At 38.7% G+C, this 25023-nt stretch overlaps 1 protein-coding gene across 1 annotated transcript in view; it reads right to left on the bottom strand.

Moving 5' to 3' along the window:
• ABCB11 (ATP binding cassette subfamily B member 11) overlaps positions 1-25023 on the bottom strand; it is an 80590-nt gene that overhangs the window by 25679 nt on the left and 29888 nt on the right. The window contains exons 9-17 of the mRNA XM_070360738.1: positions 23146-23259; positions 20588-20698; positions 18224-18349; positions 16312-16515; positions 14298-14468; positions 13613-13814; positions 12354-12423; positions 8157-8259; positions 661-825 (exon numbers count right to left, since the gene is read on the bottom strand). Of these exons, the coding sequence (XP_070216839.1) occupies positions 661-825; positions 8157-8259; positions 12354-12423; positions 13613-13814; positions 14298-14468; positions 16312-16515; positions 18224-18349; positions 20588-20698; positions 23146-23259 (1266 nt within the window). The remainder of the gene's footprint in view (positions 1-660; positions 826-8156; positions 8260-12353; positions 12424-13612; positions 13815-14297; positions 14469-16311; positions 16516-18223; positions 18350-20587; positions 20699-23145; positions 23260-25023) is intronic.

Raw genomic sequence — 25023 nt, forward strand, 5'->3', positions numbered from 1 at the left:
AATGTTTGTACTTATTATTATCATCAATATTATTATTTTTATAGCAATAATATAAGATGGAGAATATAAAAACTCCTAGGAGATGAAAAACTGAAATAAGTGTATTCTTTGTACATGCCTTATTTTACTTATCTCTTCCTTTTCCTGTTTTCTCCCCCAACTGCCCATTTCAATGGTGCAATGAGCAGAAGAGCAGAGTATTATACAACATGCATGAAGACTTGCTATTACAAATCAAACTTTGTACCTCAGCTGATCAGCAAGATCGAAATGGCCCCCAAATCCTTTTATATCATTCAAAGAACTTGCTTTGCATTCTTATTTGGTTTGCATATGGGTAAACTGCCCTCTTTTGACACTAAGTTTGCAGCCATAGTCTTTTTCTTTCTTTTTTTTTTTTACAGACACAATGACTGTCAGAGTGTGCTGCCAGCCCAAATGAGAGTCTCAGCTTTGTCTTCTCACCTCCTGTTTGATGGAGACTTGAGATATTTTTAATTCTTTAGAGATGAGAGGAGGGGAAAAAGAACTAAAAGAACAACAACAACAAAAAAAACTTAAAAAAAAGTTAAATACATTACAACCAACTTATCAAAAGTGACAATATCCAGACAAACAAAAGGTAGGAGGAGAATAAAGCTGGTCCAGCTGCTTGCTTACCCCAAGAATCTGGCTGAATAAAAAGGCATACATGGGTGTGACCGTCCCATTGACAGCTGCACCCACAGAGCCTACCAGCATGTAGGGCCATTCTCGAGCATTGAGTCTCAGAATCCTCCTCACTGGGGCTGGTTCAATTTCTTCTTCCACAGGAATGTTCTTGTCCTTGAGGGGAGAGGAGGTTACATTAATTATTTAAATGTTTGCATACACTCTTTTATTATACAGTTGTCCCTTTGGCATATCACAGATGTGAGTCATGGTTTGATTGGTTATGAGTGACCTCAAAGACCTATAAGACAGGGTGATATGATAGCTTGTGAGAGATGGTTTTGAGCTGCTTGCCGCCATGCTATGACTTGGGCTTCCCTGGTAGCTCAGTGGTAAAGAATCTGCCTGCCAGTGCAGGAGACACAGGAGACACAGGCTCAACCCCTGGGTCGAGAAGAACCCCTCGAATAGGAAATGACAACCCACTGCTGTATTCTTGCTAGGCTAGTCCCATGGACAGAGGACTCCTGTGGGCTGTTACCGTCCATGGGGTCACAGAAGAGTCAGACACGATTTAGGGACTAAACAGTACCACGTGCTATGACTTGGATGGGACTGATTTTAGAGTGTCTGCTCATCTGAAGGTGAGCTGGTAGTTCTCATTTCACAATTGCAGAGGTATTAACACTTGGGGAGTGGTAAATAAGTTGGATCTATAAGAAAAATAACTCCCAGTTTAGAAACATTTTTGTGCTATAGTGAGTATGTGGAGTGCTATGTCGCTTCAGTCGTGTCTGACTCTTTGCAACCCTTTGTGCTACAGTGAGTGGTATTTACACATTCAAGGATTTGTGAAATTTTCAAAATATGTCCTTTATAAATGTCAAAGTCTAGTGACTGCCTCAAGCCCCAAGGCAGGCCAGTGTATCTAAACAACACAAAATAATTTTTAAAATGTATTAACTGGTAACAATGGTTATCAATTGCATATTTCTGTGAAGGTTTTCTTTAATTAGTGCCCAGAAGTAAATGGTAATCAATTTGGATTTCTAAATTCTTCATGTTCTTTACAAGGAGTACAAATTATTTTAAAATTTCCCCATTCCAATTTCTTTAATTGCCATTAAAGTGTCAGAGCTAGCAAATTTTTAGCCTCTTGAAGGCAAAAATTATATTCAGAACTTCATCATTTTTACAATCATTTTTCCTCGCTAATGATATTCTCCAGTACTTGGTCGTGAGGCCCATTCTTCAATAATTTGCTAAATTTATTGTTCACTTTGTTTGAGAAAAGATTTTAGGTGGATTATATAGATCTGTATTGATTTTTTTTTACTTTTTCTATTAAAATATACTAAAAATGTCTACAGCAAATTGACTACAAAACTGTTAGTGTTCTATTTCATTAACACACAGTTATTTACCCCTTAAGGAGCTGACCATCAGGAACAGACAGCAGTAAGGAACTTCAGATACTATCCTTTTGCTTCCAAAGTCAAAGATTTCATTACCAATTCAATTGAAATAAAAGCCTGGTGTCCTTATTCTAGTTGCAAGCCAAATAGGATGGAGGGAGAGCTTGCTTGGTGATGGATCTGTCAATGCCTCCATTTCAGGTTCTCTCTTGGTCTGCCCTCAATAGTTGCTACACACTCATGCAGCAAATCCTTCAATGATTTCATCTCTGATGTCTTACTCAACTCTAGGAAATCAATGCAGAGAGGAAGAAAGGTGCCTGTGAAAGCGTGAGGGAAACGGGCATGTGGAAAGAATGTGGTTCTTGGATGAGCCCCACGTGGCCACTGATGGAATCTATCACTGAGCACTTCGGCTCTCTGGGGCTCGGTTGCCTTCTCCTCCTCAAAAGGAAAGAAATAGACAAAGTTCTCTATGGCTCTCTTATGTTTCTGCACATCTTGTGAAAAGAGGCACTGACCACCTTTGTTGAAGCTGTTTTCTCAAGAATGTTGGTATAGCAAATAGCCTTGGAGGAGGGGGATAGTGTTTCCATCCTAAGAAAAGGGCTTATTGCTCATTATAAAAACACCAGGTTTCTCAAGCCTAGGATTCCTCTTCCCCTTCCTTTGCTGGTATCACCTACTTCTCTTTCATCAGCTGAGAAGTGGGGGTAGGCCGGGGAGTCAGTGGAAATGCTGTGCACTGGCTCCTGCTCATGCTCTGAGTAGTCTTTCATCTCTGACACAGCTCTTATGTATTCTCCAGAATCCAGAAAATTGTGTCAGGCTAACTTGATAGCTTCTTGGAGAAGGGTGTTTCCTATGACCAGTGCATTCTCTTGGCAAAACTCTGTTAGCCTTTTCCCTGTGTGGATGTGAGAGTTGGGCTGTAAAGAAGGCTAAGCACCAAAAAATTGATGCTTTCAAACTGTGGTGTTGGAGAAAGACTCTTGAAAGTCCCTTGGACTGCAAGGAGATCAAACCAGTCAATCTTAAAGGAAATCAACTCTGAATATTCATTGGAAGGACTGATGTTGAAGCTGAAACTCCAGTACTTTGACCACCTGATGCGAAGAGCTGACTCATTTGAAAAGATCCTGATGCTGGGAAAGATTGAAGGCAGGAGGAGAAGAGGGTGACAGAGGATGAGATGGTTGGATGGCATCACTGACTCAATGGACATGAGTTTGAATAAACTCCGGGAGTTGGTGATGGACAGGGAGGCCTGGCGTGCTGCAGTTCATAGGGTTGCAAAGAGTTGGACATGACTGAGCAACTGAACTGAACTAAAAGTGGTATAAAAACAAAAGAAAATGGAAGTCATTATGTACAGAAGGGTTTTTTCCTCTGGGATTTTGCAAAGACAAAGACAAATTAACTCATCTAAAAAAAGCTAAAAGGCTAAAGATATGTATTACAGTGAAAGTCGCTCAGTCGTGTCCGACTCTTTGCAACCCCATGGACTATACAGTCAATGGAGTTCTCCAGGCCAGAATACTAGAGTGGGTAACTATTCCTTTCTCCAGGGGATCTTCCCAACCCAGGGATCAAATCCAGGTCTTCTGCATTACAGGCGGATTCTTTACCAGCTGAGCCACAAGGGAAACCCAAGAAAACTGGAGTGGGTAGCCTATCCTTTCTCCAGCAGATCTTCCCAACCCAGGAATCAAACTGGGGTCTCCTGCATTGCAGGCTGATTCTTCACCAGCTGACCTATCAGGGAAGCCCTAAAATATAGGTATGTGTGTGTGTGTGTGTGTGTATATACATACACAAAGATAAGTATATATACATAGATATAATAAATTCACAGCAAACCAGTAACTCACAGATGGACAAAATTATAAAAGTTTATATCCGCCTTCTCACTGCAGTTCCTTCCTCTATTGTGTCAATGATAAGTTGCACAGTGCTCACTTATTTATCATACGTAAAGAAGTCTCCTGCCAGCAGCTCCAGGGAAGGAAGAAGGACAGTGCTCTTACTCATCTTTGCATCCCTAAGTCAATATCTGGCACTTGTTAGGTGTATAATCAATGTTTATTGGATGAAAGAATGAATGAAGCTTTTATGCTCCTGGTGCATAAATGTAAAAAAAAAACATTTATTTAAAAAATACTGTTCACTTACTTACAAGGTAGATGGTTCAGTGCTAAACAAAGGGCTTTTCCCAGCTTCCTTCCATCCATATCCTGTGTAGCTCAGGTAAAAATATAGCTTCCTACTTAAATCTCATGTCCAGATTTCTATACTTTGTTACATCGATTTCTTCATGCCAACCCATAGGCAGTCTCCTGCCTTGATGACAACTTTAAGATATGATGATGGGAAATGGTAACTATGACCAAGAAACAGGGACTTTCCAAATGATCAAATACTAGCAGTCACTTTTATAGATCTTCTGTCCTATCTCCTATGCGTGTGCATGCTCAGTCACTCAGTCGTGTCCACCTCTTTGCAACCCAATGGACCTTGCCCACCAGGCTCCTCTGCCCATGAGATTTTCCAGATTTTTTGAGTGGGTTGTCATTTACTTCTCCTGGGGATCTTCCCAACCCAGGGACTGAACTCACATCGCCTGCATTGGCAGGTGGATTCTTTACCACTGAGCCACCTGGGAAACCCTGTCCTATCTCCTAACCAATGCCTAAACCCTACTATAAGTTAGCTGTGATGAAGTGATGGGTTTTTAATATTTGACCTTGACACAATCTCATACATATTCTACTTTTTAGTTCCTCTAAAAGAGGAAGAAGACTCTTTAGAAACTGGAAGCTTTAGCCTACAGTTTTCCGCTAATCCTAATCTCAATTTTATTAGCATTATAACTGTGATCTGATTTATGAAAGCCAAGAGTATAGCTTGGAGACCAAGAAAAAACAGGCTACAGTCTTGGCTCTGTCACCAGCTAACTATGAAATGTTGGGTCAGACACCCCACTTACACTTTGGAAGCACAGACTTTTGAAACCATCTCAAGTTTTCAGAGTCAAAACCCAAAGAGACCACAAGGTGGAGATAACGCCTTTACAGAAGTAAATCTTTTTGCCTTGCCACACAAAACAGAACATGTCCCAAACAACAGACGGTCAGGTTAGAGCTTGTTCATCAAAATATGAAAAAAATTTTTTTTTACCAGTGTTTTATCTTAAATAATTTAGTTAACTATCAAAATACTTTAAAATTTACTTGGGATTAGAATAACCTAAATATCGAAAATACTTTAAAATTTACTCTGAACAGGAAGTCCTTATATTAAATTCTATCAGTGCTGATTCTGCTGTTTCCTTTTTTAAAATATTTAATTTTTAAATCAAAAAAGTTCTAAGATAATTGTCATAAAATGAGCAGTATTAATATAAGCACAAGGCCTGTTCCACTTCTACCTTTAACAGAATCACATTGGCTCTCTGTCACTTTTTTCACATTGGCTCTCTGTCACTTTTTTCCTTTTCCTTCCTTAACTAAAGAAAGAAATCAAAGTGTTGTCTATTTAAAATTACACTCTCTCTGCTCAGATGCTCTGTCATGACCAACTCTTTGCAACCCCATGGACTGTAGCCCACCAGGCTCTTCTGTCCATGGATTTTCTAGGTGGAGTATTGGAGTGGGTTGCCATTCCCTTCTCCAAGAGATAGTTCCCCCACCCAGGAACTGAACCTGGGTCTCCTTCATTGCAGGCAGATTCTTGGTTTCCATTTAATTATTTATTATATTCTAGTTGGCAATGCTGATGAGTAGAATACTTAGGGAGTAGTTTTGTTTTCTCTGGAACTACTCTCTGTATTTGATTTACATTTCCTTTTATTTAAATAACTCCCTTCTGAGTTTTCCCTGCATCAGCAGTCTGGGAACCTGATCTTCAGATCTTCAGGAAATCTGATTGTTCTCTCCAACAGTGCTGAGCCATCTACCAGCTTCAACAATAACAAAATTGGATTTTCTTTTCCTTCCTAACTCTCTTGTTTGTGTTGTCAAATATTTTCCCAGAAACTAGGGAAAAAAATAAAAATGCAAAAATTGAATATAATTGGTGCTGTTATGTTTGAAATGTCAATGTAGTGTTTCGTTCTTTCTTCCTTGAAGCTTATTAAACTCCTTGTATAATGCCTCTTGTACTTATGGGTGGCAGTACCACAGATATAAATGAACAAACTATTTCTAGAATGAGAAGAGGTGCTGAGTCCTTAATGGCAAGATGCAGTAAGCAACCACGCTTGCTGAACATTTTCTGTCCTTGGATCCACCCTGCTGTTCCTGAGACAAAGTGTTCCTCTACGAAGTTTATTTAAACCAGCTATATTAGATACTGAGAACACTATCTATTCAGAGTCGAATACCAATTAGCAACTGAACAACTACAACAATAACAATATTAGATAATTAAGAATGCTATTTATTATTAATATCTTAAAACCAAAAGAGAGCCTTAATAATCCTTCCATCATAGTCATAAAATCATACGTAGTACTTTATTCCAAATTTGGCATTGTGAATCGGTGTTTATAATTACTCCCCAAAAGGATTCTCATACTGAAATGTTTTAAACATAATTTGAAATTACATCATGCATAATGGATGTGCTTGTAATTAAAATATTCTCTGACTCGTTTTCTTTGATAAATCTTACGGTTTGGACATTATTTTACTATAAAAAGTTAATTTTTCATCCTAGTTTTAAAAATCGCTTGATGTCCCACCATGTGCAGCTCTGTAACTAAACAGAAAGATGAAAGAGTCTGTAGATTATGAGCAGATTGGAACAGGATTTGGTTGGTTCTAGGTTTACATGTGTCAAATAAACAGAAATGTTTGCTAGGTCTCATGGTAACCAGAACTTCCCTGGTGGCTCAGACAGTAAAGCATCTGCCTACAATGTGGGAGATCTGGGTTCAATCCCTGGATCGGGAAGATCCCCTGGAGAAGGAAATGGCACCCCACTCCAGTACTCTTGCCTGGAAAATCCCATGGACTGAGGAGCCTGGTAGGCTAATGGTAACCAGATAAAGGAGTTTCCAGGCAAAGCAAGATGCCCAAGTTGATACAAACACAAATAACAGTTACTAACTTTAAGAAGCTTGTAATTTAGTAACAGGATAAGACAACATGATCTGAAATAAGCCTCAATAAGAAAATTGCCATGAAAAGACTGAAATGAAGACTAATGGGGGATTGAAAATGAGAGGATCAGGGCTGAAGAATAAAGTTCAGTGATTAAGAAAGGCTCTGAGTAGGAGGGATGGTCACCTTATGTGAAAGTTAGACTGTGCCCACTGCAGCAGTGGACATCCTGATGAATAAAGTTGAATATTGCTATATGTGTTGATTCTTCTCCTATTTCATTTTTATGTTGCTTTGAATAGTGTTAAAATTAATAGTGTTCATTTCAAATGTACCCTAAAACAATTATTATAAAATTGTATTAAGTAAACAAATGTCTGTAAAACCTAATCAGTCCCCATTAATTTAAAATTTGCAGTAACTTGTATTAAACACTTTATAATTATAATTATTTAAGAAGGAGATTTAAAGTTTTACAAAGACAGGTTTTCAGATAGTCTTAAGAGCTTGAAAGGGATTCCTACATAATCAAATAGTCTGCTAAGTACATGTAATTGTGTTTATTAGAATGGCTCACATAAGAATTATCAGTGAACTTTTAATACTTCATCTTAGTTACCATGTATTCTTAAAATATTTTATTATTTATGCTTCTCTTAAAATATTATGTAAAACATGATATAAAATTTAGAGTTTCGTTCACGTCTTAATGGAGCCTCTCATTTAGTTTGACTTAGTGAAACATAGGAGAAGGCAATGGCACCCCAGTCCAGTACTCTTGCCTGGAAAATCCCATGGACGGAGGAGTCTGGTGGGCTGCTGTCTATGGGGTCGCACAGAGTTGGACACGACTGAAGCGACTTAGCGGCAGCAGCAGTGAAACATTACTAGATAAAGGCCTTGAAAACTCAGATTCTAAGCTTAAAGGGCATACGATAGTCTCCAGGAGAGACTTCTTCCATCCCCGCATGAGCCATTGGCGTCTGACCTTTCTGTCTTGTTCATGAGTAGACTTATGATCTACAAGTGCTAGTGACGATTCATGACCCAGGTAAGAAAGCTGAGACTTGGAGCGTTGTCGGATGGAAGCTCTGTAAGTAAAAAGAAAGATGGATTAGTCTGTGGCTTGTGGAACAGGACTCAATTGGTTCCGAGTCTACATCACCTGTCAGGTGCAGGCACTTCCTGAGTGGGTTTGACACAACGTTCAGTCTGGTTGCCATGGTGCCGAGCTAAACCCTGATTCAGAGTACACACACAGAGGGAGGAGGAGAGGGGGCGAAGTCGTTTCACTAGTCCACCAAGAAAAAAAGCGTCCAAGACTCAACTCCATCCCAAACCCACATGGTTCTGCTATTGCTCTAATGGCAATGGCCCGTCACTATTACCTCCCTCAGGACTGTAGGATGAGTTTTGGTATCTCTCTTTCTCTCTTTCCCTGATGTTTGCTTTAGCATAATTCTACCTGGACACAAATAGACTAGTAGGAGGAAACAGGGACCCTAGTGGAAATGTCTCCAGACTATGTACTGCCTTTAGGGATGGATTTAATTAACAAATATATTATTGAAATATAATTTAGCTTGATGTGTTCACTGATTCATTCAACAAAAGATGATTGTGCGCCTACAACATACAGATCAAAGTTAGGTGCTGTGAGGGGACACAAAGACTGGACAATTACAGACTTCTCCCTTAAGGCACTTAAAGTTTTATAGAAGAACAACGCATGTAACCAACCTAATATAAGGAAGAATGTGATAAGTGCTATAGCTGCTAAGCTGCTGCTAAATCACTTCAGTCGTGTCCGACTGTGTGACCCCATAGACAGCAGCCCACCAGGCTCCCCCGTCCCTGGGATTCCCCAGGCAAGAATACTGGAGTGGGTTGCCATAAAGCAGGTTTAAATAAACAGTATGGAAATTTAAAGGATAAAAGAACATATGTCAGGTGCTACCATGAAAAGCTTCATGGAGGAGGTGGCTAAGGTAGGCTGTGGGTATCTGTAGGCTAGAGGAAAGGGCATTGCTGATTGACAGAATGGTATAAAGAGAAGTATGGAGATAGGGTTACTAGTTACATAAACAGTATAGAGCAGATATAAGAAGTGATTCGAGTTGTTTTGTTTCTCCCTGAGGTTTCTGGGAAGGAGACTTCTACTATCTTCTAGGTTAAATTTGAAAGTATGTGACACTGGAAGCCGTTGGCAATTATGTCAAGAAAAGAAGCTTCCTAAAAAATGAATACTGAAAAAAAAAGTAGAGCTGAGAAGGGAAGAAAAAGAAATTGTATGTATATTGACCAAGTCTCTCACTGAAGCCCCAGTCTTGCCTGAAGCCAAAGCCTCTTTGAACTATTTAGTTATGTTGTCATTCTTTCCCTTTAAAGGTTAAACCAGGTTGGCTGAGGTTTTTAGCCATTTGCAAATAAACTGCTAAGTGATAAAGGTAATCCTGAAGACTTGAAAGGATGGAAGTTACATTCTCAAAGCACTTAGCCTGAAGAAATACCGTGTAAAGAGGGAGCTTGTAGTGATGAGGAGATCTGCATCAGCTGTGGTAGTGCGAGCCAGATGGTGTTATTCGTAAGTCTCCTATCATCCGTATTCAGGTTAAGCTAGACTAAAACAAATACCAAGGTGGCACCTGCCTATTATAGATGCTCATCTATCCTTCTTGAGAAAACAGCAATGCATCAACTTCATGACCCTCACTTATTCCCACGTTCATTTGATGGCATCTTTATCCTCTTAGTCACCAGGTTCAACAGGTGCATTTACGTCAAGTCCTCCCTCTTGCTCTTGCTCAAACTCTCATTGTGATCAGGCATGAAACCACACCCAACTCAGACTTCCTGCTACCAAACTGGCTTCTGGGACACCCAAGCCCATCCCGTTTGGCCTGAAACTCTGCAGCAATAGAGTCATTTCTTTAAGTTAGGTAACTGAGGTCAAGAGCTCAACTCCCAGAGATGAGAGGGATAGCTCTGTGTCAGCTAGAGAGAGCTAAGTGCAAGAGAGGGCTGAGACTGAAGGTTATGGGCCTAAAAAAGAAACTCAGAGCATTGGTAGACAAGGTAAGAGTATGTGGAGAAGAGGGCATCAAAATAGTTGACTACCTCCCAGTTCTGAGCAGGGAAGACATCAATCCTTATCCCCTCTACTACTTTAATCTTATGTTTCTTCAATCTCTCTTTCTCTCGTTCCCTGTTGCCCATTCATCCAGCATTCTACCTGTCTGGCATAAGCTGCACCAAGGAGACCATGAACAGCATGGGTGCAAGGCAGGGGCCCGACCTGCCCGCTCTGGTCTGCCATAAACACGAGCGTTAGAATTCTGTCACTCCCCTTTTCAGAAACCTGCAACGGCTGCCCCGCCCTTCCTCAGAAGCTGTGCACCACTTCTCATCGGAAGCAAAAACAGCTAATTTGGGAATATATGTTCTCTCTCTCTCAACATTATTACTTAGGAAATTATTGTCATCCATGGAAATTGTTCTTGAATCTAAAATATATTACTAAAGGGAGACTTAGGCATCAGACCGAGGAAATAAGATACAAATTAACATTTCAATTAGTCCTCTTAAAAAAAAATCTGTCAGCATACACAATAAGATATTTTTAACAGACCTTCTTACTCAAACCTATAAATCTTTCTCTGTAGGAGGTTAATAGCTACTTTCTGTGTACAGGTTGTATTTCTGGGCTTCTCTCCCTAGTCACCAAAATGTAGAATTTGTAAGAACTAATGGCCAAATAAGAAATGTTTATATTAAAACAGTTATCTGGGCCTAATAGTAAACTGTAAGTAAACTATTTAGAATGGGAAAAATTCTGTTCATCTGAAAAATTAAGAAAATATTTATTTTCTTTTGACCTCACCATGAGATACATTCCTCTTTGCAACCTTTAACTTAGTGATCAAAAGAGATGCCTAGTCATTTTCTGGGTTTAAGAAGTTAGTATATATCTTCAAACTGTGATTCCGATGATCTTTATAATTTTTTTCTTCCAATCAGAAAAAACATGGTGAAATAATTCATGCCAGATGTCCTTAAAAATTACCCAATAATTTTGGCAATTTTTATAGCTTTTACATTTGAACTATTGCTTTATTACCTGAAAAAATTCAATGAAACTAGCATTTCTTGAAATTTTCTGAATAGACCTGTCCTTAAAAAGAAAAATAAAACCCCTAAGCATAAAACCCAGTTAACTAGTCTTTGAACATTAAAAGTAAATAAATCTGTGTTTGAACTACTTGGAGTTGTTTCTAGAATATTATATTTTAAGCCTCTTTAACCATTTTTCAATAAACAATTAGCTATCTTGAATGAGCAAGTCATAAATTGAGCCTTTGTTTAGAGCACAGCCTTGAATCAAATATACTAGAAATATGATAAGGGATTGGGTAGAGAAATGTCAGTCTATTGCCTACAAATAGTCTCCGAACTTAAGAAAAAAAGATCTTGAATAACATTTTCACAAATACACACAAATACTCTCGGGCAGAATTTTTCTTAATATACAGACTTTTAACATTAAAGGAACTATTTTTTTTAAACTTTTAAACCAGAATGAAATATTAAATTTATAGTCTTGCTACAATATGCTCCAAAAATATGCTTTGGAAGTCAATACCCACAGATTGACCCAGAAAAAAAAAAGTTCATGTTTAGAAAATATGCTTTAAGTGTTAGATGACACATCTCATATTTCGTCTAGTTAAAGAATGATTTCACCTTGGATGGGGAGCTCTGGGAGCAGAAATATTTGTAATTCAATTGCAGCTCAGTAGGTTAAAGAATGGAGCTAAAGGCATGAATCTGACTTCCATTTAAGACAGTGCTTCATACCACAGTTAACTCTGGGAGACAAGTCTAAACACAGATTTTTAAAAATCCCCTTTCTAAGCTCAGCAAACAACATTTTAACTACAGAGCATCTTTATCATGACCCCGTACCCTCAATAAAATGAGAAGCCAAATTTTAAAAACTTCTATGGATTGGAGACAGAAATGTCAATACGGCAACCTATGATTCATTTGCATGTTCGTATTACACAAGACCTAGGGCTGTATTTAGGGCTTTCCAAGTGTACCTGAGATATTGCCAGAAGATCTTAGCTGCAGAGGGTTCCTGAAAACATCTGAAAACTTAAAAATCTGCCCCGATGCCTGAGCTTACCTTAAGCTAGCCTGGTAGCTCCCTCTGCTAAAGGTCTGTTTTCTCTCAAGTAAGGCATCTTCGGTTTCATCTTTTCCTATTCAATACAACACGAGTGATCCCTTAGTGTATACAATAAGCAGAATCAAAGCAAAATAACATTATTTACTATATTTGCATAGCATATCGTTACTATGTCTGATCTCAAACAACCTGTTAACACTTGTCCAGCACATTCTAACAACAAAAAAATTAAAAATACTCAGCAAGATTAAATCTTTTGAATTATATGATAGCCCGTGTTATCACCACAGAAATAGATACCTATAGCTATAGCTGATATGAATGACAAAAAAATCTTGTGAGAAACCCACTGAAAAGAAAAGTGAAAGCATTAGTTGCTCAGTTGTGTCCAACTCTTTTTGATACCAGGGACTGTAGCCATGGAATTCTCCAGCAAGAATACTGGAGTGGGTTGCCATTCCCTTCTTCAGGGCATCTTCCCAACCTAGGGATCAAACCCAGGACTCTTGCATTTCAGGCAGGTTCTTTACTGTCTGAGCCACCAGGGAAGTCTGAGAAATCCACTAGGTGGCAAAAAAAAAAAAAAAAAAAGTAGATGAACCAAATTAAAAAAAAAATCTTTTCAGAATAAATCACATGTTCAATGTATACAGTCATTTTACCCAATCGTATTAACAAATCCAGATTTGATATGGGAGAGAAAGTTTGTAATGGATGCTTAACATGGGTTTAGGTAAACCACCAAATCCGGAGGTTAAGACTCCATGCTTCCACTGCAGGGCCCATGGGTTTGATCCCTTGTCAGAGAATTGGATCCCACATGTCACATGATGTGGCCAAAAAAAAAAAGAAAATTCAGATTGAAATGGAGAAAGTACATTAGGACCTGAAGTATCTACCTACATTAATGAAAATATGCATAAAAGTTTTTAGTCATTGTTTAATTCACTCAACCAACAAGAAGAGAGCTCATACTGAGTGCAGGACATTCTAGGAAGACCCTCTTATTTGCAAAGTGTGAGGGGGAAAAGGGGGATGGAATTGAAGTTTCTTCCACAGGAGACCTGGGTTTTAGCACTATGACTTGATCAATAACTAAGCCCCCTGAGCATCTGTTCTTTCCTTTATCATCTGTGTTATGTCCCCCAGGGCTTTGAGGAGAACAACTAAGACAATATATATTAAAATGCATAGAAATCCAAAAACATCATATATGTTAATTATTTAACATAATGTATAACTGAAAAGGCACTTGCCTTTTATGTCTTTTTCATTAAAGGCTTGGTCTCCTTGACTTTGCAGAGTCATTAGTGTGAAGTAAACGCCTTTCCTTTCCAACAGTTCTTCATGGGTGCCTCTTTCCACTGCTGTACCATGTTCAAAACCAATAATGACGTCTGCAGTTCTGATTGTAGATAGGCGATGAGCGACAGAGATGATTGTGTGCCCGTGCTGAACCTGTGAGAGTGTACAGTGCACTGAGTCAGACTGCAAGACAAAGCTGACGGTGCCATTTGGACTGTCTCAGAATCCACAAGTAAGTCAGGCTCGATCCCTAAATTCTTGAATAGGCTAAACAGACATTAGAAAATGTCAGCGTACTTTCCTGTGGCTAATAAACACATCACACGTTGCTCCAGTTGCTGCCATTAATCAACATCTTACATCCAAAATGTAAATTTTTAAAATCACATATTGTGACTTAGACTTAACAAATTTTACATGTGCCGCCTTTAGAAGCAAATGATATGTCTTCTGTTCAACTGTGCAGAACATTGTGGTGAACCAATATTTTCCAAACAGATACAATGACTCATGTAGTCCTTCTCTCTCTGTCTCTCGATGTCTCTCTTTCTCTTTCTCCTCTCTTCACAGAGGCCTTTCCTACAACACAAGAATTCCCACACAGACTTATGAAAGGAACCTAGACTCTCAACAAACCTTACTCAGTGCTTCTTGCACCATGGCTTCGCTCTCATTGTCCAGTGCCGAGGTGGCCATGTCCAAAAGCAGGATCTTTGGGTTTCGAACAAGGGCTCTGGCAATGGCTATTCTTTGTTTCTGGCCGCCACTCATCTGGCCTCCTCCTTCCCCGACAAGAGTGTCAAATTGCTAGGAAGAAAGCAACATCAGCAATGAAGAGCAAGAATTTGATGGATCCTGACAGTGATCCATTCATTACAAAGGTCCCTTCTAGCTTCCTCCTCAAGCAGGAGTTTTCACACATCCATCTTTCACTTTTTAAAAAAACCCTTTCCTGAAACAGGTTATTATCTAATCAATATTTGTGTGTAAAATAAAGATATTGATTTATTCTTTTATTCTGGATGATTAAAGTGTTTCTTTTTAGCTCAACTTCAATTAAAATGTTTCCACCACAATAAAAGTTAATCAGCATCCTGAAAATCCATCTTAGAGGATTAAAGCATATGTCAATTCCTTGTCTCTTTCTTCTAGCTAGACAACACAGAAAAGCACAACACTAAAGTTGTCTATATATTATGAATGAAGGATCAAAGTAGCTTTATAATCACTACCATGAACAGTAAAGTTACTATCCTGCATGCCCAGTATTACACTGGAATCTCAGAAGGGGGCGATGTGGTCAGTGTCTTATCTCACTTACATTAGCAACATGAGTTGAGAATCTACCATGTAGAAAGCGTGGATCTGAGCTCTTTACACATATCATCTCATTTAGTCCTGACTGATAGGCCGTGAGGCAGGTACTACTATTCTCCTTAACGGATGGATAAAGTAACGCTGCAGTCTGAGGGGGTAAAGTAACTTGCCCAAGTTCATAAATCTTACAAGTGCAGAAGATTTGTCCGGAGGTGGTCTGATTCTGAAGCTGTATATTGTTTCACCACTAGACTATGTCATACACACAGCTGCAATCCTATTCATACAGGCATTTTGGAAGGCTGAGAAGGACGTATTCTAGAGCACAGGCTGTGTAACCAGGACCACCTTGGATGAGAACCTTGCCTTGAGCAAGTGATTTGACCTTTTGGAAACTCAATTCTCCATCTGTAGATGGAGATAATAATATAGCTGCCTGACAGGATGATTGGGAGAGTTAAATGAACTAATAGCTGTGAAGTGCTTATAAAAGTACCTGATATGTAGTAAGCACTGCTGCTGCTAAGTCGTTTCAGTTGTGTCCGACTCTGTGCGACCCCATAGACGGCAGCCCACCAGGCTCCCCGGTCCCTGGGATTCTCCAGGCAAGAACACTGGAGTGGGTTGCCATTTCCTCCTCCAGTGCATGAAAGTGAAAAGTGAAAGTGAAATCGCTCAGCCGTGTCCGACTCTTCTCGCCCCCATGGACTGCAGCCTACCAGGCTCCTCCGTCCATGGGATTTCCCAGGCAAGAGTACTGGAGTGGGGTGCCATTGCCTTCTCTGGGAGTAAGCGCTATATATGTGTTAAATAGTAATAATAATTCTTCTTTGATTTAGCAGACCATTGGCCAAGAAATCCATACAAGTATAACACTGAGTTGGTTTTTGTCACTGCTATCATATGAAATGAAGATAAATGAGGAAATTTTGAATATGTGAGACATAGTACTGAAGAGACAGTATTTGCAGCCCAAACACAAGAAAATTTGAGAACAGTAACAGTTGCAGACATCAAAAGAGCATTGTGAAAGTTATCACCACACAACAAATTTATCATCTGCTTAGACAAATGTTTAAATAGATGAAATAAGGAAACTGTATCTATGTTAAAGCCAGCTTCTAAAAGAAGGTGCTGCAGTTTGGCAGATTTTAATGTATTAATAACATCATATTTTCAGACAAAGAGGGGAATTCAAAGTACATTTCCAGGCACAAAATGAAAACATGACATTGATCATTTAGAAAGTAAATGAAAACAATGCATATTACCATGTAAATTTTTTCCCTCTATGAATTCTGGGTTTCCCTCTGGAATGAGAGGCCAGGGGTACCTGTGGCAGGTCCATGATGAAGTTGTAGGCATTGGCTTCCTTGGCTGCTCGGACTATATCTTCCATTGTTGCACCTCTTCTGCCATAGCGAATGTTCTCTGCAATGGTGGTGGAAAACAGAACAGGCTCTTGCTCCACCATCCCAATCTGAGCTCTGAGCCACTGGATGTTAAGAGAGCGAATGTCATGGCCATCCAAGGTCACCTAGAGGACAAAACCCACAACATCACTTCTCTTGGAATCCTTCAAGATTCTGAATACTACTACTGTGCTGTACTTGATCTATGAGGGGAAAAAATGAGACCCACACGACTGTGCAAAACAATTCCTCTTATAATGTGGTTAATATAAGGATGACAATATAAATTGAAATCAAGTATAGCTGTAGGACAGTTCATTGTAGAAACACAATTGATATAAAGGTTACTTAGTTTAGCTCAGTTGGCCCAAGAATAGAAAAAATTTTAATTTCTCAATAAAGAGTACAGTTATTCATCATACTTTAAATATTTCTATCTTTTGACTTGAAGCCAAAATGAACTTCAAAAGATACAAAGAAAACGACCAGTGGTCTCTATCTTGCATATGTGTGTATGTTTTAGAATAAAATCTTACTTTCTGGCCTGATTCATCAAATGACACTCAGGTGTTCAAATGCAATTGAAACTATAAATGGGATAAGTAAATAAACATTACTATTAGCAAAAATATAAACATTTTATATAAAAAACATGATATCTATATATTCAGAGTATAATTATAGTGGTATGTAGCAAAGAATACCCAATCAGAGAATAAAGTGTCTGTGAAAAAAGAAAACCTTATCACATTTGCCGTGTCACTCTGACAGTACCTGCATTATATAGAGCTCATTGCATGGAAGAAGTCATTTAATATACAGTCAAGTGATTCTATCTCAAGGCATCAAGGAGATGTTAACAAGAATGATTATGAGGCAGAGTGAAAAGAGTCTTTGACATCCAACAGACCTGGGTTCAAATCTGAGGCAACTCTCAATTTCTCTGCTTCCTTATTTGTAAAATGGGAATATTTATCTTTGGAAGTTGCTGTGAAAATAAGTAATGATCTCTATAAAGTACTTGACATATAATGTGTGATAAGTAGCAATTATTAATATTTTTTTAGTTTCAGTCTATATTTACAGTCAGACAAAAACAAGGAGAAAGAGACTAAGTAGTTTGCAAAAATAATGTAATTATTTTTAGACCTAACATCTCAGAGTAACAATCAAGAACTGTTCTCTGTTAATGCTGGCCATGTAAGCTTTCTTATACTTAGTGTTTGGAAAACTTTAGGGAATAATAACAATTTTGTTATAATATGAAGAAAGAAATGGAAATTTTCCCTCACTGAAAAGGCAGCAATACCATTTTGAATGTATCTGTACATTCAGTTACATCACTGAGCAGATGGACTGATTATTCATTGAACACAACTACTATGGAGAGAATTCGTCCATTTGGTTTAGTCAAAAAAAAAATCATTAAGTCAGACTTTGATCCCTGGGAAGATCCCACATGCCGCAGGTTACAGCCAAAAAACCAAACCAAACAAATCATTAACTGAACTACGCAGATGTCAAAGTGCTGTCAGTGTTCGCTAGGTGTTTGTATTTGACCAATATATCACCATTTTCAACCTCCTATCCCCAGGTGGCTCACTGATAAAGAATCTGTCTGCCAATGCGGGAGAGGCAGAAGACACAGGTTCCATCCCTGGGTCAGAAAGATCCTCGGAGGAGGAAATGGCACCCCACTCCAATATTCTTGCCTCGAAAATTCCATGGACAGAGGAGCCGGTGGGCTAGTCCATGGGGTTGCAAAGAGTTGGACATGACTGAGAATCCATGCACACATCCCCATGTATTAAGAAGTTTCTAGAAGATACACACCATGCCTTCAGTGGGGTCATAGAATCGCTGAATGAGCTGCAGTGCTGTGCTTTTCCCAGCTCCACTGGATCCTACCATAGCTGTCACTTCCCCTGATTTAATGACCGTGCTAAGTTTATTTAAAATCTGCAGAGAAAATAAAAGAACAATGTTCAGATCATCATCAATTAGGCTACAAGTTAGAACACTTTGTTAGGAGACTGTGTTTGTGTTTACTTATGCCCTCATAGCAACAGCCATTGATTTTCATTAATAACCAGAAAAATTAGTAAACAGTGCTAGGATGTGGTTTTAGCATTTAGCACACTACTTAGTCATAAACTAATAGCCATAGCCAACAAATAACATGACGTGTGGTAACACTGTTGAAGTAAATAAGCCAGGCCAACCTCGAAAACTATGTTCCAAAATCTAATTTAAAACATTTCTGACATGCCAGGATACCTCAAGGAGACTGTCCCAATTAGCTTAGGGGAGAAAGTCACTTAGCAGTAAGACTTTGTTAAAGCAAACTACTGGCATTGAGAATAGAAGATAAAACAGAAATGAAATAAATATGTTTCAGTTCTACTGGTATTTGTTGAACAGCTGTCTCTAAACAGATATTATAAAGTGAGTTTTTAGCCATTTATTCAGAAGTGTTTACTGAGTAAGTACTACCTTGTTATTTATATTTCACTAGGCACTTTTACATTTGATGTTTATATATGTATGTGTGTTGTAATCAAGAATATACTTCAGAAATATCAGAATATACATGTACCTATCTTATATACGTATATAAGTATGTATGTATGATGTATATTTGTTTCTATGTGTATATATATAAATTTACTTATGTTACAACTATGTAGTGTTAAAATTAAGTTACATTTCCATGACCTCTGTGGGGACATAGAAATATTAAGGAAGGGTAGCTAACTATGGAAAACAGTCAAAGTTTCCTCAAAATATTAAAAATGGAACTGCCAAATGATCCTGAAATTTCACTTCTGTGTATTTATCAGAAAAAAACAGAAACATTAATTTGAAAAGATACATGCATACCAGTGTTCATTGCAGTACTATTTACAATAGCCAAGATATGGAAGCAATCTAAATAGATCAATAGATGAATGAGTAAATAAAATGTGGTATATATAGAGAGACATCTTCTATACTCATTTATCTACTGATGAATATATATATGTATACATATGCATATGTATACACACATACACACAAAGGAATTTACTCATACATAAAAAATTAAATATTGGTGTTTGTGACAACATGGATGAATCTAGAAAGTATTATGCTAGGTGAACTATCAGAGAAGGACAAATACTGTATGATCTCACTTATATGTAGAATCTAAAAAATAAAAGAAGCAAACAAGCAAAACAAAATGAAAACAGACTCAGAGATACAGAGAACAAATGAGTGATTGCCAGAAGGGGAAATATGTGAAGGGGTTAAGGAGGTAGAAGCCTGAATTTATAAAATAAATAAGGCACGTGGACATAATATACAGCATAAGGAATATGGTCAATAATATTGTAATGATTTTGGGTAGGGGCAGATGATAGCTAGACTTACCACAGTGATCATTTCATGATGTATGCAAGTATCTAATTGCTATGTAGTACACCTGAAAGTTGTGCAATATTGTGCATCAATTATTTTTCAATTAAAAGTAAATAAATGAAAAGAAAAAGATACTCTGTTAAAAATGAGGAATTAGTCTCCTCTCCTTCCAAAGCCAGTTCTTTTAGAGAAGTAGATTCTGTTTCCTGTAGGGTAAATTGCCTCTAAAGACACTTGCTCAGTAGGCGTGGGAACAGTGTAAATTTTCTTCACCTTGTGCCCAGAACAATTGCATAGTACAAGACAGTGATTATAAGATTACAAAATTACCTTTCCTCTAAGGACTGATCTAATGATCCTTGTAAACATGGATAGGAAGTAAAAAATTTCAGAGAGCAGCTTTCCTTTGCCACTTCCTGCCCCACCCAGGCAGAGTTTGACCTTCTGCAGCCTCTAAAGAGATACTTGGCACGGCTGTCCTGGATTGTTCTGACTGCCTTGCAGTTTGTTTAGCCTGCTCTCACAGTGACAGGACCTGCCACTCGTTTCAACAGGGTGTCACTCAGCTGACTTAACCTGAATGTGCTACCAAACTGTTCCTACCAAAGAGATTTGTATATTATTATTATTAGCACAAGGAATGTGGTTAGTGGCCTAAGGAACAAGACCTGAGGACACTTCCAGAGAAACATGCCTCTGTGCCTTGTTCCTGGAAAATGAGTCATGCTTCAGAAAAATAATCTGTGGCTCTGGAAATGAATCATCAAAGAAGAAAATTGGGAAAAGATTGGCACATACCTTCACCTCTGGTCTGGAAGGATAGTGGAAGGTCACATTATGGAATTCAATTTCACCCTTAATTCGATCCAGCTTGTAACCATCTTCTGACATACAGTCAATGAGGGGTTTCTTAAGTGGAATGGAAAAGGGATAGAGCAACGGCATGTATAACACGCATTTACTGTCCATCTCAGTTTGAATTTATTCATAATACAGAACAGCAATCAGGCTAAACATTGCCAAAGATAAGCTGCTTCTACATTAAATTGTATTAATAATAGTAATAATATTCACTAACACTTATTGGGAAATTAATGTTGAGATGTATACTATGTAATTACTATTGCTATATAATTGTATTAAAATATATTATATATTATGTATATTATGTAGATTTATATATAACCAAACTTACATAAATAACATATAATTAATTATAATTAAAACTGCCAATAATTATATAATTGGTATAAAACATTATCACATTAATTTAATTTAATTAGTATTTTTATTTTCTATTACTATGACATATTTTATATAGTGAAAATATCACAATATAATATATGGTATTAATCTGTAATTAATATATTGGTATATAATATATTGATATTATTATGGAGTACTATAATATTGAGATACCCAAGAAGACAATCTACAGGTGTTTTAATGTTTTTTCTTTTATGTGATCATCACCATAACCTAACTTGACAGATGATACACATTTGTTCATTGAGGAAGTAGAGGAGTCTCAAGTGGCCAAGATCCAATAATATCCTACATTTGACTATTGTAGATGATGATAGACACTAACTGAATGTTCTCAAGTGGTGTCTTCAAATGCCACCAACTTTTAATCAACATGCTGAATTTCACCTCCATGGCTGTTAGTAGTGAGCCTAATTCAGAACTTAACCATGGTGGATAATCAGACCAGAGTGAGGGTTATCTCCTGCTACCAGAACACTCAGGGCCAACTTCTTCCTTCTCTTACTCTAGTGAGAGAAACTCATCATCCTATCTCTTTTTGGGGCTACAGTGTCATCTATTTCTCCTTCTTTATTCTTAAATTTTTAAATGCCTTAATTTTTTGTAATAGTTTCAAGGGAGTTTTAGACACATCTTATTTGAGCATACAACAATGCCAAGAATGAGGTAGAATTTGGATAGCTCTACATGGTTTTCAACTATCTTTCTATAAAGCCCCATAAATGAAACCCCAAAATATAAAACAGATAAAGTGATGGACAGTTTTCTCAGGCAGATTCTAATCTCACCAACACTAACAATGTAGGGACACAACGCACGTCTGGATTTCCAGGGCTTCTGACTCAGTCCTGGGCATCTTCTCAGAGATGTTCGTAGATTTTGACCTTTCTATCTTGATGTCCAATGTGCTCCACTAGATTAATCAGGAAACTCTTAGCTAGGCTACCAGGGTCAAAGCCTGTAGACTTTCTGTCACATTTAGAAGTTAATCTAATCTTATGAACTGGGTTTTAAAGTCCTGTGTGATCTGGCCGCTTCCCATCTCTTCATCTTATCTCTTGCTCACTCTGTTCAGTCACACTGACTTTGTTTTATTTCCTTACACTCACCAAGCCCTGTTCCAACCTGAATATGCTCCCTGCTCTTACCTCCCAGGCATCACTCCTCTCCTAAGTACTTTTTTGTATGGCTGACTCACCTGCTTTGGTTCTCAGTTCATAACTGGTGTCACTGTCACTCAATATAAAGTCTCCTTCCCCTACCCCAACTGCTATTGCAGTGACCTGTTTTATTTCCATTACTGTACTTGCTGCTGCTTCTTAGTCACTCAGTTGTGTCCAACTCGTTGCAACCACATAGACTGTAGCCTGCCAGGCTCCTCTGTCCATGGGGATTCTCCAGGCAAGAATACTGGAGTGGGTTTCCATGCCCTCCTGCAGGGGATCTTCCCAAGCCAGGATCGAACCACATCTCCCTAATTGCAGGCAGATTCTTTACCTTCTGAGGCACCATTGCACTTATCACTGTCTAATATTATCCTATCTTTGGATACGTCTACTTCGTTAATGCTATTTCAAATCCTGAAAGATGATTTCAGAGTACCTCTAGTACTTTGGCCACCTCATGCGAAGAGTTGACTCATTGGAAAAGACTCTGATGCTGGGAGGGATTGGGGGCAGGAGGAGAAGGGGACGACAGATGATGAGATGGCTGGATGGCATCACTGACTTGATGGACGTGAGTCTGAGTGAACTCCGGGAGTTGGTGATGGACAGGGAGGCCTGGCGTGCTGCGATTCATGGGGTCGCAAAGAGTCGGACACCACTGAGCGACTGAACTGACTGACTGACTGACTGACTGACTTCGTTAATGCCTATTTCCCATATGATATGAGAGGAGGGGCCTTATTTGCTGTATTTCACTCTAGCACTCCCATCTCATACTGTGGTCTGGCTCATGACAGTACTTATTAAGTATTGCTGAATTAAGGGCATTGTGATAGTTCCTTATATTTTTTAACACTGAGGATAAATTCCTCATGAGTTCATTTCTCTCCCTGCCCTCAACTTTTACTTTTGGCTTTTACATACCCGGTCTATTGTCTCAAAGATGCTGGCGGCTGCAGCACGCCCAGCTGCAAAGGCTTCCAAACAGGAAGAGGCATTGCCAAGATTTAAAGCCCCTACTATGACACTGAGGAAAATCTGAAATAAAAAGAGATAAACATAGTTTTCATCAGTTTGTAAATAGTGTTCATTGTCATCTGGGCTATCCAAGTGAACTCAAAAATTTCTCAGAAATATTCTTCCATGGGAGTTTTTTGTGTGTGTGTGTGTGTGTGTGTTTTTTTAATGGCTGTGAGCAGACCACCTTAGGTCTTTGTTGGTCAGAGACATGCAGTCCTTATCACTTGGTCCTCTCCATAGGACAGCTCACAACATGGCTTTTTAAAATTTATTTATTTATTTTAATTGATTTATTTTGTTGTTGCACTTGGTCTTCATTGCTGCATGCAGGCTTTCTCTAGATGCGTCTCTTCAATTTGATGTGCAGGCTTCTCGTTGCAGTGGCTTCTCTTGTGGCGCATAGGCTTTAGCTGTGAGGGCTTCAGCAGTTGCAGCACATGGGCTCATAGTTGCAGCTCTTGGGCTCTAGAGCATGGGCTCGTAGTTGTGGCACATGGGCTTAGCTGCTCCTCAACATGTGGAATATTTCTGGACCAGGGATCAAACTAATGTCCCCTACATTGGCAGGCAGATTCCTATTCATTGCACCACCAGGGAAGTTCCTTCTGTGGGAGTTTGAAAGCTAAATAACTCTTTGGAAACACTTGGGATAGCTTTTGTTCTGTCAAGTATCTCCAATTTTTCTACTGTTATTATTTAAAAGAATACATTATTTTTGATTGAACATAACTATTCTACAAAGAATAACATGTTTTTAGGTCAGTAAGAGGTATATAAGGCAGCATATGGACACTGAGTGAGTTAGAGTCATGACACAAGAATTTGATTCATTATATAAACAGCCTTACAATAGTTTTCTGATGAAAGGGTTACTGAAACAATAGAGACACTATTATTAGCTTGACTATCCTAGAGTTCGTTACATGTAATATGTGCTTACTGCTACTGCTGTATTCCTGCTACTAGTGAACTAATTTTTAGGATAACTACTGCTATACCTGGCTTCCCAGGTGATGCTAGTGGTGAAAAACCCACCTGCCAATGCAGGTAGACGTAAGAGATGAGGGTTTGATCCCTGGGTTGGGAAGATCCCATGGAGGAGGGCTCGACAACCCACTCTAGTATTCTTGCCTGGAGAATTCTGTGAACACAGGATCCTGGCAGGCTGCAGTCCATAGGGTCGCAAAGGGTTGGACACGACGGAAGCTACTTCCCACTCATGCATGCACAGTTATACCACTACCACCAGTAATAATAACAATAATAATCAGGTATGTTTCTAAGTGCTTTACTTGTATTATTTCATTTAATCCTTACAATAATAGAGAAAATAGAGGTGTATAGAGGCTGCCTAACTTACTTAATGTCTCAGTGTATATTAAGTGGTAGAGCACTATTTGAGACAGGACTTCCCTGACAGTTCAGTTGGTTAGGAATCCACCTGCAATGCAGGAGACCCTGGTTTGATTCCTGGGTTGGGAAGATCCCCTGGAGAAGGGAAATGCTACCCACTCCAGTATTCTGGCCTGGAGAATTCCATAGACTGTACAGTCCATGGGGTCACAAAAAGTCAGACATGACTGAGTGACTTTCAATTTCTCCATTCACATTTTGTTCAGCTCTCAGGCTCATCTGCTGCTATTGCACACAAGCGGAGTAGCCAACTTCCTGGGTAGAGCTGGGGAAGACGTTCTTTGACTCATAAACCTGGCCATCTCACCAAGTTAGGGGAAGGCTACCTGATCACGATCAGTTGTTCCTAGCTAACAGCACTGTTTTTAT

The sequence above is a fragment of the Bos mutus genome, chromosome 2, assembly GCF_027580195.1.
Source record: "Bos mutus isolate GX-2022 chromosome 2, NWIPB_WYAK_1.1, whole genome shotgun sequence".
Lineage (NCBI taxonomy): Eukaryota > Metazoa > Chordata > Mammalia > Artiodactyla > Bovidae > Bos > Bos mutus.